Source organism: Sus scrofa, chromosome 18 (assembly GCF_000003025.6).
Source record: "Sus scrofa isolate TJ Tabasco breed Duroc chromosome 18, Sscrofa11.1, whole genome shotgun sequence".
Taxonomy (NCBI): domain Eukaryota; kingdom Metazoa; phylum Chordata; class Mammalia; order Artiodactyla; family Suidae; genus Sus; species Sus scrofa.
In genome coordinates, this window is record NC_010460.4 from 40,131,028 (window position 1) to 40,149,773 (window position 18,746).

The following is an 18,746-nucleotide window of genomic DNA, read 5'->3' on the forward strand; positions in this document are numbered from 1 at the left end:
AAGTTCTTAGCTCTTAAGAGGTTATAAGGAAAACAAATGTAGCAACATCACCAAATCATCAACAAATGCACCAATCATTACCATACTTCCTTCTTAGTCTTTCAGCATATTGTTTTTACTTGCCAATGCAAAAAGGAAGTAGGCCTCTGAATGGCTTCATCACATAGTCCTTTGTGTTATCAGCAAAAATCATGCTCATTTAAAAAGTCACAGACCAGAAAGCTCTGAGATTTCTGTGTGACTTAAAATGATTTTATATATCAATACCACAAAAATAAACAGAGTGGAAGGAAGTTTTAAGTACAGAAAAAGCAACAAATAGCAAACTCCAAACCACAGGATCTCTGTTTAAAATTATGCCTAATAGAACCTCTGTTTTGTAGAAGAGAAAAATCAGCCAAGTGCCTTTCTAAAACATTAATGATTATCAGTCATTACATCACACATATGTCATCTGACACAATTAAACTTTTGGATTAGTAAACACTTTTCCTCTGTTACAACAGAGGGTTAGTGTTCAAGTAGAGAAAAAAAATCTCAGTATACACAAAAGCTTCAAAACACAAGCCAAACCATAGGGTAAATCTAAATTTCCTCTATTTCAATTCAACCAGTCTTGCTTTGACAAACAAATGTGCATGAAAAATTTTATAACATGCAAGAAAATTTATTTTCCAAAGCTTTTCTGCCAAGTGCAATACGCATTAGCATTTGATAGCAAAGAAAGTGAATTTCAGTATCAGTTAAATTAACAAAGTCCCCTCTTCCTCTGATATTCAAGTCTCAGACACAATACACATCTTGGGTAACTCTCCAGAAAATGTTGTTACTTTCTAATAGATGTATATGCAATGAATATTGGATGGTCATGAGTATATACATTTACACACCATGAATATATACAAATATTTTGCACAAATCTCTTTTTTTCTTCAACCTGACTGAAGTTTTGCTAAAGAAAACCTATGCCTATGTCCCACCTGGAAATAATTAAAGTAAAAATGCCACGACATGCTAAAGCATGGACTTTGGAATAGATGGCTTAATATCTAACACTGAGCAAGTTGCTTAACCCTGCTCTAAGTCTCAAATTCTTCATCCATAAAATGGAAACAAGAATGCCATCATCATAAGATGATTATATTAAAACCATAAATGAAATGTGCCTCAGACTCAATATATGCTCAAAAAATATGAATTTCCCTTCTCTTCCCATACTTTCTTAGGTTGTCCAAAAATATTTTAAGGTGGTTGAAAAAGCAGTATTCCAATAACCCCAACTAAGGAAATTTAGGTTTCTAACTACTAAAAAAAAATCTTGACATGGCTACTTTCTTTCAACATTATGCTTCTAGAGCTAGAAGTAAAGGTTAAAGTTCTTTCAAAAAAGAAGACTTTTTTTCCCCAAAATTCTAGAATTTGTGATGAGCAACTGGAAAATGCTCATTCACAGGAAATCAGATCCTTCCCATGTAAGAATCACAAGATGCTTTTCCCAGAGTGATAGTCCTGGTCCCCTCTCCTTGATTCAGCCATAGGATGACCTCGGTAAATGGCCCCTAGTGGAGTTTAGTGTGAAGTAGGTAGATACTGTAAAGGAAAGGCATGCTACTAAGAGTAAAATGATAATGCGGCAATGTGATTTTGGGGTTCCAATCCAATGAAAAATACAGAATACAAGAAATAATTTGCAGTTAAAAACAGGAGACAAAAAAAAAAAAAAAAGGAGTTCCTGTCGTGGCTCAGTGGTTAACGAATCTGACTAGGAACCATGAGGTTGTGGGTTCAATCCCTGGCCTCGCTCAGTGGGCTAAGGATCCAGCATTGCCATGAGCTGTGGTGTAGGTCACAGATGTGCCTCGGATTCTGCGTTGCTGTGGCTCTGGCGTAGGCCAGTGGCTACGGCTCCATTAGACCCCTAGACTGGGAACCTCCACATGCCGCAGGTGCAGCCCTAGAAAAGACAAAAAAAAAAAAAAAAAGGAGAAAAGTGGTTGGCTGACATCTGCATGCACCAAAATTCATAACTATTCATGGTGATCTTAAAGCCAGTGACCCGCTGGATAGAAATCTCAAAAGAGGCTGTCACTCACAACATGCTTAGAGACAACTAATTGCCAGATGATATTCCTAAATGAGACAACCCTTGTCACTTCTGTGTCAGTTAATGGAGACGCCTTTCCCGAAAGAAATCTTTGAGCTATTCACAGGGGCTCACTGATACCCACTGCATCCCCTTTTCTTCATCTTTGGGGAAACTTAGAGGTGGTTTGGAGGTAGAGGTAATAAAACTATCATGTCTTTGAATTTTGTCCTGTATTTTAACTCCCAATTGTCTTGTTCTACTCATTAGTAATTAGTTAGTATCCCAATGGGGCCAGACCACCTACATTATTTGAGAGGCTCAGAGCATTCAACCAAACACTCAGCGCTGTGATGACACAGATCACACCCATGAAGCCCACCCTGGACAGGGCTAGAGTAGGGACCTATAAGGAAACTGGACAACAGGTCCCATTCCCAAAACAACTGACCACAGCTAAGCACACAAGCAAGTATTCAGGCAGGTTCACTAGCCTTAAGCGGCACAGATGCTCTGTTTGCTTTAAACAATTCTTGACAAACATAACTAGTTATGAGAGAAATTATCTTTAGAGTCCATAGACCATAATTAATTAGGAACTAATAAAATTTTAATGAAAAAAATTTAAGTTTCAAAGTAAAAAGTATAGAAAACCTAAATTCGAGGATTAGGAATGGTTGAAAAAAAAACATCTTTTAAAACATTTCAATAATTTAGTACATGTTAAAGGAAGTGGGGTAGATTGTAAAAATACCCATGATTCTCTACTCCTCCAATAAAGAAGCAGAATCTATCTCCCAAGCCCTTTGATCTGGGTTGGTCAAGCCCAATGGGAATTAGAGACATGGCACAGGCAGGGGCTTGAAGAGTACCTGTGCAGTGGGATTTGTAGACACCATGTGAATAAGGCCAGGCCAGCCCACTGGACCAGGGGAGACATGTGGCACAATCATCCCATCTAATTATGAGCCAAAGGCCAAATATGTAAGTACATCCTAGGCCATCCAGTCCCCAGCTGAGCAACCAGCTAACCAGAGACACATGAGTGAGTTCAAACAGTCAAATGTGGCCCAGGTCAGCAGAAATGCCCAACTGATTCAGAGACTCATGAACCATAATGAATTGTTGTTTTAAACCACTAAGGTTTGGGGTAGTTTGCTACAGAGTAAATTTGTTCAATGTTACAGGTAGCATTTCAGCTCAGTGAGGAATAATGGATTATGCAATAAGCAGGGACTGAGACAACTAGCTAACCATTTTTGACCAGGAGATTAGATTTCTACTAAATTGCATAATACATTCCAGGTGGATTTTTTAAAGTATATATAAAGAATGATAGCATAAGAAGTTTTAAATAAATTATAGGTCGATATTTATGTACTCTTGACATGAGAAGGCTTTCCTAGACATGGAAACCCAAAAGAAAAAGATGAATAGATTTTACTATGTAAATACTTTATAAATTTTACTTGTCTAAAAAAAATTATAAATAAAAATAAAAGGCAAATGACAAATTGGTAAAATTTCCTTTATATGTGAAGATAAATTACATTCCTTACATAAAGTATGTTTTATGCATGATAGAAGCCAAAAGATTGCCACTCTTAAGATACACAAAATGATAAGAAAAAGCTGTTACCAGATGTACTATTGAACAAACTGTTTTACATATGTAAGTCACAAAAGAAGAAAGACAAACAGCCAATTAATATTTAAATGTTCAACCTGATGGGTAAGTAAATAAAGAATGATTAAAATAACAATCAAATTATCCTTTCAGTTAAGAATTGTAAAGACCAAAACAATAATACCTAGAAAATAGAAATTTTCAGGAGTTCCTGTCATGGCTCAGCAGAAAAGAATCTGACTAGCATCCATGAGGACTCAGGGTCAATCCTTGGCCTTGCTCAGTGTGTTATGAATCCGGCACTGCCATGAGCTGTGGTGTAGATTGTGGATGCAGCTCAGATGCCACATTGCTGTGGCTGTGGCGGTGGCTGGCAGCTGTAGCTCCAATCTACCCGTAACCTAGGAACCTCCACATGCTGTGAGTGTGGCCCTAAAAAAAAAAAAAAAAAAAAAAAAGACAAAAAAAAAATAGACATTCTCATTTACTGCTGGTGGAACTATAATTTAGTACATTTTTATAGAGCAATATGTAGGTATACGTGAATGTATGTCTGTGTGTGAGGTATTTTTGGATCAAGCAATTTTCTTTCTAAGAATACACCCAGATGAAATAATCAGGGACTTGAGGAAGATGGCCACTTGACCTCATGATCCTGATGCCCATTCCCTTTTGGTACCCTCTCTAGAACCAAACGCTCAAGGCCAGCTGGCTAGAGTTTTGGAATGATCCTAAGGACACATGGTCTTCCTGTTCCTTAGCTGAGATCTAGATTTGTGAAACAGTTTCAGAAAGATGATGTATTATTATAACCTCTCTTGTCTGATCAATGAATAGCAACACTTTTGAGATGACATAGCTTACTAATCAAATAAAGGTGAAGAATTGTCCCTAGAATCATAGTCAGCATTTCTTGAGAGCTTATTGTACTCCAAGCACTACTCTAAGCAATTTATGTGTTTACACGTTTCAGTCCTCACAATAAGGAGGCACCATTCTACAGATGGGAAAACTGAAACTTAGGGAGGGTTTTACTTTCTCTTTGTTTAAGTTATTAGTTCAAGGTCACAGAGTCAGGGTTGCAAGACAAGTAAGCTGACTTTAAACACAGAGTTCTTAATCATTATACTAGAATACTTCAGATATGCCACTTCAAATCCTAGAGCATTTATTAGTATGCATTTAAGGGAAACAATGTTGGATGTCTTACTGCAACCTTAGAAGCTGTGGCTTTCTCTGATAGGCTCTTGCTGGACCAGACTCAAAAGTACCTACATTCCAAATCATTCGAAGATTGAAGGCTCATTTCACTGTCTTCACTGTGTGAGCTGGTCGTTCCCAGAGTTTCTATTAAACACTAAAGACACAGATCCCATACTGCCTACCCACTCTGGCCTTACCGACTTCTGTACCGGCTAAGCTGACTTTTTGGTTCCTAAATCACAAAAGGTAGCATTACTGAGTGAAGAGCTAGTAAGCCAAACTTTGACCTCAGAACCTACAACTGAACCATCACTAACTCTACTACATGAATAAATATATCATACAAACTATTTCACATTTCAGCCAACTCAACAATGCTTAATCATTCATATATGAAGGGACTTGGTCCTCATTTCCAGTTTGTCCTAAGGACTTTATTGGAATTCATAGCAGTTCCTGGATGTCTAGCACCCATAACATCTCCAAACTTCCTCCAGTCGTCCATCTCTATAGCCTATCTTCACTACATTACATTTTGTAAAAGAAAGTCTGCTTCCAAGAGGAAGAACTCAATTATGTAGAAGAAAAATGGAGACAATCAACTTTTCATGCTTCTGACCAGTATTAATGCTGAAAAATCTCAAATAATTCTCACTATACTTAGAATATGATGAAATTTAACCTTGACAATGTTCTTTTTGCAAAGAAATATTTCAACAGATGATTATTTCATATTTAATTTTGGCACCCACCTACTCACAAAAAAAGAACAGAAAAGACTTTCTTAGCTAAGAATTGGCAGCTATAAAACCTTCCTAGCTATGACAGTTCACCTGAATCCTCCAACAGTATTATTTAGGAAGTGAGAAGAGGGTTTCAACTTTTTAGTGGCTTTTGAAGATTTTTGGAATAAATCATCCTAATGATTCATGAGCTTGAACTGAAAGAATTTTCTGCTGCTCTGTTCTTTGTCAGATTGCCCTTATCAAAGAGTTTCAAGAAATTATCTTAGTGGCAAGAAAGCATTCATTCCTAGAACAAATGTTTACTAAGTACCTGCAGTGCGGGAAAAAATGTACTGTGCTGAGAATATAATGGTGAATTAAAAAAACAAAACAAAACAAAACAAAAACGAGTCCCTGCCTGCAGAGAGTTTACACACTGGTTTTAGGATCTGACTTCTATGTCTATTTTCACATAAACCAGTTACCTCTGGCTTCATTAAATGATGACAATATAGCATCCTCAGTTGCATGGTGACGAAAGGACAGGAAGTAAATCTTTCACTGCATGGCTCAGAGTGCTTATCCAACTGTTCCTGGTGAAACTAAAGTAGCACTAAGATCCACTAAAAGAAAAATTAAAAGCTCCTTGCACATGAGAAAACAAGACTCCACAAGGTAGCAGGTCTAATTTTAAATTGATAAATTAGGAAAACACTTTAAAAATCTAGTGACACTCATGCAATGGTGTTACGCCATGGAGAATAAGAGCAGGCTCTAGCATGACTAATTATTTCCTGAGCTTGGCTAATCTGCCAAGGAAATCACCCAAGCAATCTGCCCCCTACCCGGGCAAAGTATAAAGATAAGTATACCTAAACAAAAGGCATTTGATAGTGAGGTATGTCCTAGGCCTGTCTGGTCACAATAGAGTTATCTAAAAGGGATTTTTCTCAATGTTAGACTCAATGTTGAAACTATTATTAAGGAGTTCCCCAGTCATAGCTTAGTGCTTAATGAACCCAATCAATCCCTGGCCTCACTTAGTAGGTTAAGGATCCGGCGTTGCCATGAGCTGTTGTATAGGTCACAGACACAGCTTAGATCTGGCATTACTGTGGCTGTGGTGTAGGCCAACAGCTGTAGCTCCGATTTGACCCCTACCCTGGGAACATCCATATGCCGAGAGTGTGGCCCTAAAAAGACAAAAAAAAAAAAAAAAAACCACTAATATTAAGATTCATCCTTTAATAAACTGTGGTTTGTCCTTACTACAGAATGTCTATATTGCAGAATACCATGTAGCCATTACAAATAGAGAAGTAGATCTACCCAATATGGAAAGAACTCCAGTACATACTGTTAGAAGACAAAGAAAAAAGAGAGGCAGACTAATACTTATAGTATGATGGTATTTACAAGTTTTTTAGCCTCCCAAAACATTTCATTTCTGAATGAAAAAAAAAAAAAAAAAGAGGCCTAGAAAGACACAAAAACATATAAAAGTGATTACACTTCCGAGGAGATGATAAAGGACCAAGTTGGAAAATTTAGCATTGTGTATGATCTTAACATATTTATCATAAAATTGAGTAGTAAATTACATTAAAACTAAGTCAAATTCCTTATAGTATTCATATTTTTCTTTCAAAAGCTTGTTCATTCTCTTTTTAAAAGAATGGAGACTTTAGATTCAAGTGAAAATCTATGGTTTTGGTTATCTTGCCTGTAATATTACAAATCATGGAAAAACTCAACTGGGTTTAAGTAGAAAAAAATAAACCCTAGAAATTTAAATATATAAGACAAAGACAGTCTTGCTACATAGAAAATATGGAAAACATTAAATCAAGCATCCTCATCAAATCCCTTTAAAGACCTCTCTGCCACTGTGTCCACAAAAAGATACAACACCATTAAAGACAAGATTTAACATATTTTCAACTCCAAGTGCAGGCATGGTAGGAGGCCTAAGAATGAGATAGACAGATCATCAAAGAGACGAAGAAGGAGGAGGGAAAAAAGGAAGAAAATAAAAACAAACCAAAACAAAAAGTGCACCAAAGAGAGGAAAAAAAGTGTGAAATAGAAAGAGCATTAGTGCCTATCCACCTAAAAGTCACATAATTGCTCCAGCACAAAATAAATCGGCAATCTCTATTTGTGGAACAATTTACCAAGCATTTCCACATCAATTATGGAATAGAATTTTTGAAGTAACATAGTGAGTATTTATCCCATCTTATGGAATAAAATTGAAGTTCTAGGAGGGTAAGGGAATTGCCAAAAGCCACACAGCTAATCAGTTGACAGAACTGGGGTCTTTGGAGTCCAAGCCCAACTTTCTTTCCAATACCCTACTGCTGCTACAGATTGTCCCTTAAATTGCTACTGATTTTCAAATAACCATGAAAATTTCAAGAAGCAAACATATTATCAACACATTTATTGATGTTTACATAATAAGCTATTTTTCTTTCTTCTAGAAAAGCTAACTATGAAAAAAAAAATCTGACTTGTTCTTTTAAGAACAACAGAATGTGAAGATCCCTTGCAGCACAGTGGGTTAAGGATCTGGCATTGTCACTGCAGTGGCTTGGGTCTCTGCTATGGTGCAGGTTTGATCCCTGGTCCAGAAACTTCCACATGCCTCAGGTGCAGCCAAAAGACAACAACAACAGAATGTGGTAGAGGAAGGCAATGGTGGGAAAGGGAGCTCTGTTAATAAAAGGCAATATGGGGGAGTCTTGTGGTGATGAAGCTGTTCACTCTCTTGAATGTGGTTGTGGATACAGAAACCCAATGTAATAAGGCTGTATAGAAGCTAATATACTCACAAATGAGTACAAGTAAAATTGTGGAAATCTGAATAAAATCTATGGATTTTATCAATGTCAGTATCCTGGTTGTGATATTATACTATAGTTTTACAAAACGCTACCATTGGAGGAATGTGGGTAAAGGATATATGAGATTGAGCTGTATTTTTTGTCGTAACTGCATGGGAATACTATTTCAACAAAAATATTCAATTAAAAAATTAACAAAATAATCATACCACCAACACTGATTTTTAAACAGATCAGTGATATTTTATAGAAATATGAGATGACATAATGTAGTCATTCAAAACTGACTTCTTTAGAATAGAACTGGCAAAGGCCTTACCCATGAAATTTGAATTTTAAAAGTTATTATTTCAAGCCTGAGGTAATAATTTTGAATAGTTTTTGAAGACATAATACCTTAAGAGTGAGAGTCAGATCACTCTGGTCATACAAATGATAAACCACTGGTAGAAGGAAGAATCAAGAAGAAGAGGAAAAAAGTCTTTTTGAACTAGAACAAAGGGCTGTTTAAGAATTCCATCTCAAAATATCAAATGACATAAACTTCGAAGTATAAGATAATTGCTCTGTAAGACACTTTGAGAATCATGATGATAATTATGGGATGTACCAAGAATTGTCCAATAATACTAATCATAATAGCTACTATTTACCAAGTATATACTATTTGCCTGGAATTATGCTGGCTGTTTCACGTAAATGACGGGAATCTTCACAACCACCCCAAGATGTACATATGGAAACTGATGGATCTAAATCTAATTTACTCAAGATCACATACTTAGAGATGGCAGAGTTTGACTTTAAGTTCTGATTCTAAAGTTTGTGTGCTATTTGCTGCTCCATAATACATAGGAAAGAAATACCTTATCTTGATAGTCTGCTACATGACTTTAAGGTGAGGGAAATAATTATATCCAGTAGTAGAAAACTATCACTGACATTATACTTACCTGCTTGTAAGTTCCATCTAGCAAAGTATCCAGGTGTTGGAGGGGGGCAGGTGTTTTATCTTTGAATCTTGTTAACAGACGACGTTGAATGGCCCGAAACTGTACAGCTCTTTCAGATAAGAGTTCCTCTAATTTTTCACCATTTATCCGCAACTACAATGAAGAATTTCTTTCATTCAGGTTAAATGTGCACAACAAAATATATTTAGAGTAAGAATACAGGCAATGCCAATAAAAGTTGGAAAAGAATAATGAAGAGAAAAGTATGTTATTTGATATATAAATACAAAGATGAGAGAGTGAAATAGGTCAAATGGAAATTTAGTAAAAATGGCCCAGTAATATTGGGGGAAAGATAGATTATTTAATAAATGTTTTGTGATAACTGATTAAATACATAAGAAAAAAAGAATATGGATTTCTCCCCCCCAAAACTTCAATTCTATGTGGTTAAGAAAAAAAGGAAGAGAAAAACATTGTAAGTAAAGTCAGAAGACAAATATCAAGCTGCAAAAAATAACAGCAATAACCACAAAGGCAAAAAATTGTGCTCATAATATCTAGAAAACATCTATAAATTGATGAAAAAAGGACCACAACCCAAAACATATGAGTAAGAAAAAGAGCAACACTCCAATAGAAAAATGAGCAAAATTCACAGTTAATGCACTAGCTCTCAAACATACACCCTTTGACCTAGCAATCCCACTTCTAGGAATTTACCTTAGGAGTGTGCTTGCAAAAAGTAATGTACATGCAAGAATATTCATCATAGAATTTGTTCTATTGCTATTACAGTAAGATAATACTACTAATAAAAAATACTTATCAAGAGGGAAACAGCTTAAATAAATAAAGAAGACTACTTTGCAGAACCACTAGGTATTTATATGTAATACTAGCCAATGATGTACTGAATGAAACAAAGCAAAAAAAAAAAAAAAATACAGAATATCACTCATGTATTTTTTTAAAAACCTGTATGGTAATATAGTTGTGACTGCATAAAATAGTTTTAGAAAGATAATAAGAAGCTAGACATTAAAAGTTGCCTCCAGGAGTTCCCATCGTGGCACAGCGTCAACGAATCCAACTAGGAACCAGGAGGTTGCGGGTTCGATCCCTGGCCTTGCTCAGTGGTTAAGGATCCAGAGCTGCCGTGAGCTGTGGTGTAGGTCGCAGATACAGCTCGGATCTAGCATTGTGGTGGCTCTGGCATAGACTGGCAGCTGTAGCTCCAATTGGACCCCTAGCCTGGGAACCTTCATATGCCGTGGGTGCAGTCCTAAAGGGACAAGAGACAAAAAAAAAAAAAAAAAAAAAAATAGTTGCCTCCAAAGAGTTGACTGAATAGTGGGAGGACAAGAATCATAAGTGATTCTTTTCAGTATTTTTCAGTATATTTCAGTTCAACTCTTCTGATAACTTCTGAATTTAATATTATTAAAATAAAGCAAGCTAGTCAAAGTCATAGGATAGAAGGAATACTCCATGAAACCAGACCACATGAACTGATAATTCAACTTTACAAAACAGTCATAACTATTTCTGAAATAAACATCATATTCAAGATGAACAGAAATCAAACATATTATAGTGTACATTTTTGATATCAAACCAAACCTCTTATCTTTTCAGTGCATGTATGGAGAACAGATTCAGGATTGAAAAAAAAAAACTTGGAATTTTATTAATTTCCTCGAATCCCAATTTCAGAAGCATTAAGTAGCTAACTAGACCAAAGAATATTCTCTTGAAAAAAAAAAAAATTTCATTACCAAAAGTTATGTGATATAACAACTAAAATTTTTTTAAAAGATTATTATCAGAGATATGAACAATTCACTCTTTTAATTATATGATTTCCTGCTACAATTTTTATTTCCTTAATGCCTGAAACAAAAAAAATTGAAGATATTCTCAATACTGAGATATCAGCCAGGTTATCATTTCTTTGATTGTGTAACCAAATAGCAGTGCTTGAACTGTTTTAATTGTCAGAATTTCAATATTTAACAAGTATTTATTGATCTCAGGTTCAAGCAGTATTCTATGCATTAGAAATTACAGCAATGAATAAAACAGACAAAAATTCTTGCTTTCATGGAGCTTAAACTAAAGGACACTTGGATTCTAAAATCCACATTATTTCAAAGTTTAAAGTCATAAAAAAAGTCCCCCAAAACAGGCCCAGAGAATAAAGGAAGTATAAATAAGCATGCCCCAAATTTGTGTAACAAATAAAAGTGCTGATAGGTCACCATATTCCCTAAGTCCCTCCTCAGAAAGGAAATAAATGTCCCTGAGGCAGAAACACCAGGGATTTACTAGCAAGCAAAACAGTGGGGGAGGGAACTGTATGTCAAACATAGTCAGTAAGAATCTAATATTTTTGATATTAAATATTATAAATATGTAATTAGTATAGCTTTTCTGTGGACTCTCTTCCATAAGCCAATGGACCCCAGTTTTGTACAGGGAAGCAGGAATTTCTCAAGGCACATCCTAGAGAATTGCAAAGGTTCTCAATACTTAGAGTACCTAAATACATTCCGCAAACCATTGATTTTAGTGCCACAATTTGGTCAAAGTTTACTGTCCTATACAATATCATCGGCTAGATGAGGAAATTTATTTGATAATGACATGTTATCGTTGATTAGACATTTAACCATTTGGCATTTATTAAGTGCCCATTGTGCCAGATATTGGAGAATATATTTTGTGGTTAAACCTCATTCAGATGAGAAGTTCTGGTGCGCTTGTTAAAAATGAAAAGGAAAAATCACTTTACTTTATAATCACACCTCATTTATGGCCTGCTAGAATTAGTTAGCCAAATGGCTGCCGATAAGCTCAAATAGTTTTAACACTGGGTTATTGGGGTCAAAGGTTAAATCCCCATATGGGAGAACTAAACCAGCTCTGTTCTGAGGCCAGACCACATGCTTAGCTCCAGGCAGCCACTCTGTAAAAGTCTGCAACTGATCACAAACTGGGCAAGAGGGCAGGAACAGATTCACCCACCCCACCAACCACATAAGAATAACAACTTAGTGTACAGAGCTGAAGATCACATACACTAGAATTCTTGCCTCTATAGCATCTTTTTCTATCATATATTGAAAAATTACAAATGATGTGGGTTATGATCATACACACCTCAAAATGATGATCGATCAACTCAAAATATTCCTGAAGGGGCATAGATCCAGAAAAAGAACATGCAAAATCTTTGATTCCCTGTTTTTCAAAATATTCTTGAAGGCGAATAATAAGCTCATTTGTTATGAGCCAAAGATCCTCAAACTGTTCACTCTGAATACGATATCGTTCTAAAAAGAAAAAATAATTAAAGAGAAAGGGTAATTAACACATAATTACTAGCTGAAACTACATGAATTATCACTAACTCTGACATGAATACCAAAATCAAAGGCACAAAGATTTCTTTTTTGCAATAGAGATATGATTTCTACTGTCTTAGTAGAAGTAATTATACTGCCTCATCGTGATTTTCTGCATCAACAACTTAACTTTTTCAAATTTCATTCCAAAGGTATGTGATCACAGTGGTAAGTTGCAGAGTATGGTCCTTTTGCTACGTATCTTATAAAAGGTTTATCTTATAAAAGTACAATAAAAAGATAAAATTTGGACCCTTCTAAAAAAAAAAAAAGCTTTACTCAAAAGTTAAGAAAATACGGAGTTACTGTTGTGGCACAGTGGAAACGAATCCGACTAGGAACCATGAGGTTGCGGGTTCGATCCTGGGCCTCGCTCACTGGGTTAAGGATCCAGCGTTGCCATGAGCTATGGTGTAGGTCGCAGATGTGGCTCAGACCTGGCGTTGCTGTGGCTATCGTGTAGGCTGGCAGCTACTGCTCCAATTGGACCCCTAGCCTGGGAACCTCCATATGCTGCGGGTGTGGCCCTAAATGGACAAAAAGACAAAAAAAAAAAAAAAAAAGTTAAGAAAATAGCCATTGCAAAAGTACAACCTGGTAACATTAGTTTTTTTCAGAAAATTATGTGAAATAAAATTTAGTCTATAGAAAGCTCCACATTCTGGACACAGTAGCCAGCTTAAATTCCTGTAATCATTATCAAAGTTTTCTATTTTTCTAAAAATTCTTTCATTGAAAAGAAATTTTGCAAAAGACCTTTCTCTAAAAATAAATCTTGGTTTCCTCCACTCCTGGAAACTTCAGCTCGAAGAGAACCAAATTCCTGTTCATCTTCTACCCTAAGGATGGTGATGATGACAATGACAATGATGATGACAGCAGTGGCAATAACTACATACATGATAAAAGCAACAATTATTTGTTGAACAGCAACTATGCACCAAGCACTGTGCCTGCAACAACTCCATTTTATATAAAAAGGAAAACCAGGCACAGAGAATTTCAGAGACTTGCCAAAAGTCACAAAACAAATTAAATGTCAGAGCTAGAATTCATGATATACATCCTTCTTCCCCAACTATCTAAACCCTACCTACTCTTCAGGACATGGCTTCAAACTCACCTACCTGCAAGAAACCATCTGTAGTAGCCTAATAAGTGCCCGGCACTATCTTAAGCGCTTCACATTCACTCCAGTGTTTAAACCTCAATAGCCCCATGGGGGAAATACTGTTATCTTAATTTCACAGAAAATAAATCTAGCCACAGAAGAGTTTAAATAATTTGCAAAGTCATCTAGCCAGTTACCAACAGAGCAGGGACTGGAACTCTAGCTATTAATCCAAAAATTATCTGTCAATTTTAACCACCTCTCAATATTGCATTTCTTTGAATTTATATAGAGACTAGAATGTGTACAGATCACTAGGCACCTAACCACACAAAACCAGGTACTCTTATTTAAATTTCCAGATGATTATATTCAGTCTCTTCAATGAGATTATAAGCTTTTTGAGATCTGAGTCACCCATTCCATTTAATTCACCATTTATTGACTATCTACCAAGTGCAATTTCATAAAGAAAGAAATTTGGGGAGTACAAAAATTATCTCAGTCTTTTTGCCTAGATCTAGCTAAGGTAGTATATAATACGACATGTGAAACATTTATTTATATCCCCTGTGATACCTTGACAAATTTGATAAATATACTACATCTTTAAATTGGTTTTTAGGACTTCAATCTGTCATCCTCAGATGGAATTCAAGAATATATCTGCTCTCGTTCCTCTAGTCATATTCTTTTCAATTATATAAGGAATAAAAACACTGGGTACTCCTGCCATGGTGCACAACTAACAATGGTCTTCTCTGCTGTGATATCATTCCCCTTGGGACTTCCCCAGCCTCCCTCCTCCAGTCTTATTCTCAATGTTGGCTTCTCCCTCCTCCAGTCTTATTCTCAATGTTGGCTTCTGCCCTTGGTGCTGATCAGATGTTTTCCTCATTTCTCCTCATCAAAAATAGCGGGCCAAGGTCAGCTATGACAACCTTTATCTTTCTTTGTAAATGTCACTGAAGGTTTAATGCTTTAGAAGAGGAATAAAGATAGCACTCTTGTGTAGGAATGTGAGCTGCCGAGAGACAGAGGGAGAATGCTGATGACAAAAGTACAGCAATGCTAGAATCCTCCAAACCAGGGTCTTACCCAAGGGCAGCTTGGAAGCAACATAGTAAACCCAGGCTGGTATTTATGCGCTCTTTCATTCATTTATTTAACTCAGTAAAAGATGCTGGGGATAAAAATCACGAATAAGGCAAGAACTTCTGCCTTCAAGAAGCTCACCATAGCCCTGGAAAGATGGAGTGATGGGGAAAAATGGAAATGGCTTCTGTCATCACCAATTCAGGGACAACCCATTAAGGTTAACTTTGCACAGAAGTGTCAGAACTTTCCCCAATATATAAATATTTTCAAGTATATGAAGGCCTGTTACACAGCAGAAGAATTAGACAACAGAAAGGGAGCTGCGAAGGGCACAAGGTACTCTAAGAATTACATAATAATTATAGATATTCACAAAGTTAGCTGCCTTGGGAGGCAGGGAACTATCTCATACTGTTGGAAGTGTTTAAGGTTCTGAGCTCCTTGGTGCTTGCTTTCTTTCTTTCTGGTGGCATCCCTGGTATGCAGAAGTTCCCAAACCAGGGATCAAACGCATGCCACAGCAGTGACCCAAGCCAAGGCAGTGACACGATTGGAGCTGCACATTGCAGTGATGCAGGGCCAAGAGGACAGTGAGATGTAGTTGTGACCCCTGGAGTGACAGAGCCAAATGTGATAGTGGCAGGTGCAGGCACATACGTTAGCACTGCCACACTTGACTGTGGCTGCCCTCACTGTGGGCAGCATCTGCAAAACCACAGAACAAATGGTGGTCATGCTGTCCTCCACAGTGGCCTGCACCAATGCCAAGAGATCCCATAATTTACAAACTTTAAAAGAGATGCACATAAACAACTGAGATTATTGTGACACATTTTTTAAAAGAACTATGTCATCTGGCCCAAGATGTGAAAAATACACACATGAAGACACCTGAATGAAATGAAGGAGCAAGCCATGGGGATATCTGTGGGAAGAGCAGTCCCAGCCAAGCAATATGTGAGTGCAAAGGCCCTGAGGCAGAAATGTGCTTTTAGGAACACTAAGGAAGTTAGCATGGCTGAAGCTGAGTGAGTGACTGCTCTGTTGCACTACAGGAAAATACACCAGTTTCTGTTAAATCACCCATGTAGGTAATACAAGATTTTCTTGTAATAAAACATACTCTGGTATGTGCCAACAAATTTATCCACCAAAAGTTAGTTTTATTATTTAAATTTTATTAAAAGTTAGAATATTTATTAGAATTTATGACTGGGAAAAACATGGGCACCATTTTCAGCAGAATACAAACAATACCCACAAGCTCAGCTATCCAGGGGCTGAGTTGATGACAAGAAAAGACAAATCCAATTAACACCTATCCTGATGCCTCTTAGGAAGTGCTAGGTTTAGTCCCCATTCATAGTTCACACTGGGGATGGGTGTTATATTAAGAAAAGCAAGGGGTGCTGTGGGCTAGCCAAGAAAGACAGTGGCGCTCAGAACTCTTCCCAGAGATGAAGTGTCTTATCTCTGCTGCCTACAGCTGGAGCTCCTCCCTCGCTCCTGGCAGACAGCAAAATCCCTCATTGGACAAAAGTGAAATATGGGCAAGTCTAAACATTTCTCTTTATCTTTTATCAAGATTTGAATTCTCTGAACAGAGGCCCAGGAACTTTCTGACAGACCACCTCAATCCCCTGTAGTGGGCAAAGACCTCTACTGTCTAAAGATAAAGTAAAAGAGAAATGTCACGTACAATAAATAGGTTCTAAGGAAAGGGACAAATGAGAGAAATGAAATGTAATTCCTTTTATAAAAGAATCATAATGCAACACTATTTTTAATTGATAGTCTCAAGAAGATTCAAGGTAACTCTTCATCTGCTCATTCAATTCAAAAGATATTGAGATAAGTGCTGGGGAAACCATGACAACATACTAGTCCTAGTCCCCGTCTTAGTGAGGACAGAAAATAGGTAAGTCAATAACAAATAGTTACGTTACTAAAGGACTATAATGCAGATTAAAAAAAAGGTACTGTGATAGAAACTAATGGGTAAAACAGTCTTTATATTATTTCATATAATATAGCTAAATAATACTAGCAGTTAAAATTGACCTAGCACTTACAACGTACCAGGAAATTGCTGTATACATGCTTTTTAGGAATTATCTCATTTGATGCTTACATATTATAACTGCACTATTTTTATCCCTATTTTGTAGATGGAAAAAAAAAGGCACAGTAATTTATTTATTCAAAGTCATTCAAACAAACTCTGAGCCAGAGCCAGGTTTAAATTATCAATTTGATTCTAGCTCTCACATTTCTAATCATTTTGTGCATAAAGCTTGGACCTTAAGGATGAGAAGAATAGTCCAGGTAGAGGGAGTGGCAAGTTCAAAGGCCTCAGGGCAGAAGTCAGACATATACCAGAAACTGAGAGAATGCCAGAGGGAGGAAGAGAGAGCCTGTAGATGAAAGTGGATGTTAGCCCAGGCCAGAACATGCAGGGAGACCTATGGGGTTGGTAAAACTTTGGAAATTACTATAAATGCAAAGGATTTTAAGCTGAAGAGACTTTAATTTGTAATGGTTTGTTTCTTTGTTTTTATTACAAGAGCTGCCAAGTAGAAAACTTGGAATTGGAAAGGGACAACCAATAGTTATGATCCAGGTAAGAGATGGTGGTGGCATATATAGCAATTAAGGGCATCATATTAGGAAGGAAATCCCCAATTTCTCAGGTCTCAGCCCCAAAAAAACCTTAAAATGTAGTATATTTTTACATCTATGACCAATAAAAATAAATTAACTAATCTCGATTTCTTCTTCTACACAAAGGGGAAAATAAAACATCCCACACAAAGTTGGTAGGGACATCATTTATAATGCTATATGGAAAAGACCTATACAAATATAATTTAACTTTGTATTATAAAATTTAGATAAAGCAGAAATAGATGTTCAAAGTACATTGATTGAAAAAATCAAAACGTTGATACAAAATGTGTGGAGTGAAACAAGTAAAAAATCTAAAGCTCAATATAAAACTTAGCGATAAATAAAATTCTAGATATTTAGCAGGTATTGCTACAGCCTGAATGTTTCTGTCTCTTGAAAATTTCCATGTTAAATCCTAAAACCCTATGAAGTAATATCTGGATATGGGGACTTGGGAAGGCAATTATGTCATGAAGGTGGAGCGCTCATGAATGAGATTAGTGCCCTTATAAAAGGGACCCCAGCAATTTCCTTTTCCCCCTCTGCCATTTGCCAGTGAAATAATCTACATCTATGGACTAGGAAGTAGGCCCTCTCCAGAAACCAAATCTATTGGTGCCATGATCTTGGAATCCCAGCCTCAAGAACCATGGAAAACAAATTTCCGTTGTGTAAAAGCCACCCAGTCTATGGTGTTTTGTATAACAGCCCAAACAGATTAGGATAGTACTCTACTATGAGCAAGTATAATCCATGAATATCACCAAAATAACAAAAATGTAAAAATCATAATAAACATTTAAATAGGTGTGATATTTTCTGTAATGTTAAAACCGTGGTCTCTCCAATCAACATTACTCTACCCAGCAAGGCTCTCATTCAGATTTGAAGGAGAAATCAAAACCTTCTCAGATAAGCAAAAGCTGAAAGAATTCAGCAACACTAAACCAGCCTTACAACAAATACTAAAGGAGCTTCTATAGGCAGAAAAGAACAAGAGAAGAAGGAAAGGAAAAAGAGCAGCAA

The 18,746-nt window shown here is 36.5% G+C and overlaps 1 protein-coding gene across 12 annotated transcripts in view; it reads right to left on the bottom strand.

The window, feature by feature from the left end:
• BBS9 (Bardet-Biedl syndrome 9) overlaps window positions 1-18,746 on the bottom strand; it is a 730,525-nt gene that overhangs the window by 467,308 nt on the left and 244,471 nt on the right. For all 12 annotated transcript variants that reach the window (XM_021079336.1, XM_021079333.1, XM_021079330.1 and 9 more), the window contains 2 exons: window positions 12,600-12,772; window positions 9,438-9,590 (listed from right to left, as the gene is read on the bottom strand). In XM_021079336.1, coding sequence (XP_020934995.1) covers window positions 9,438-9,590; window positions 12,600-12,772 — 326 coding nt within the window. The remainder of the gene's footprint in view (window positions 1-9,437; window positions 9,591-12,599; window positions 12,773-18,746) is intronic.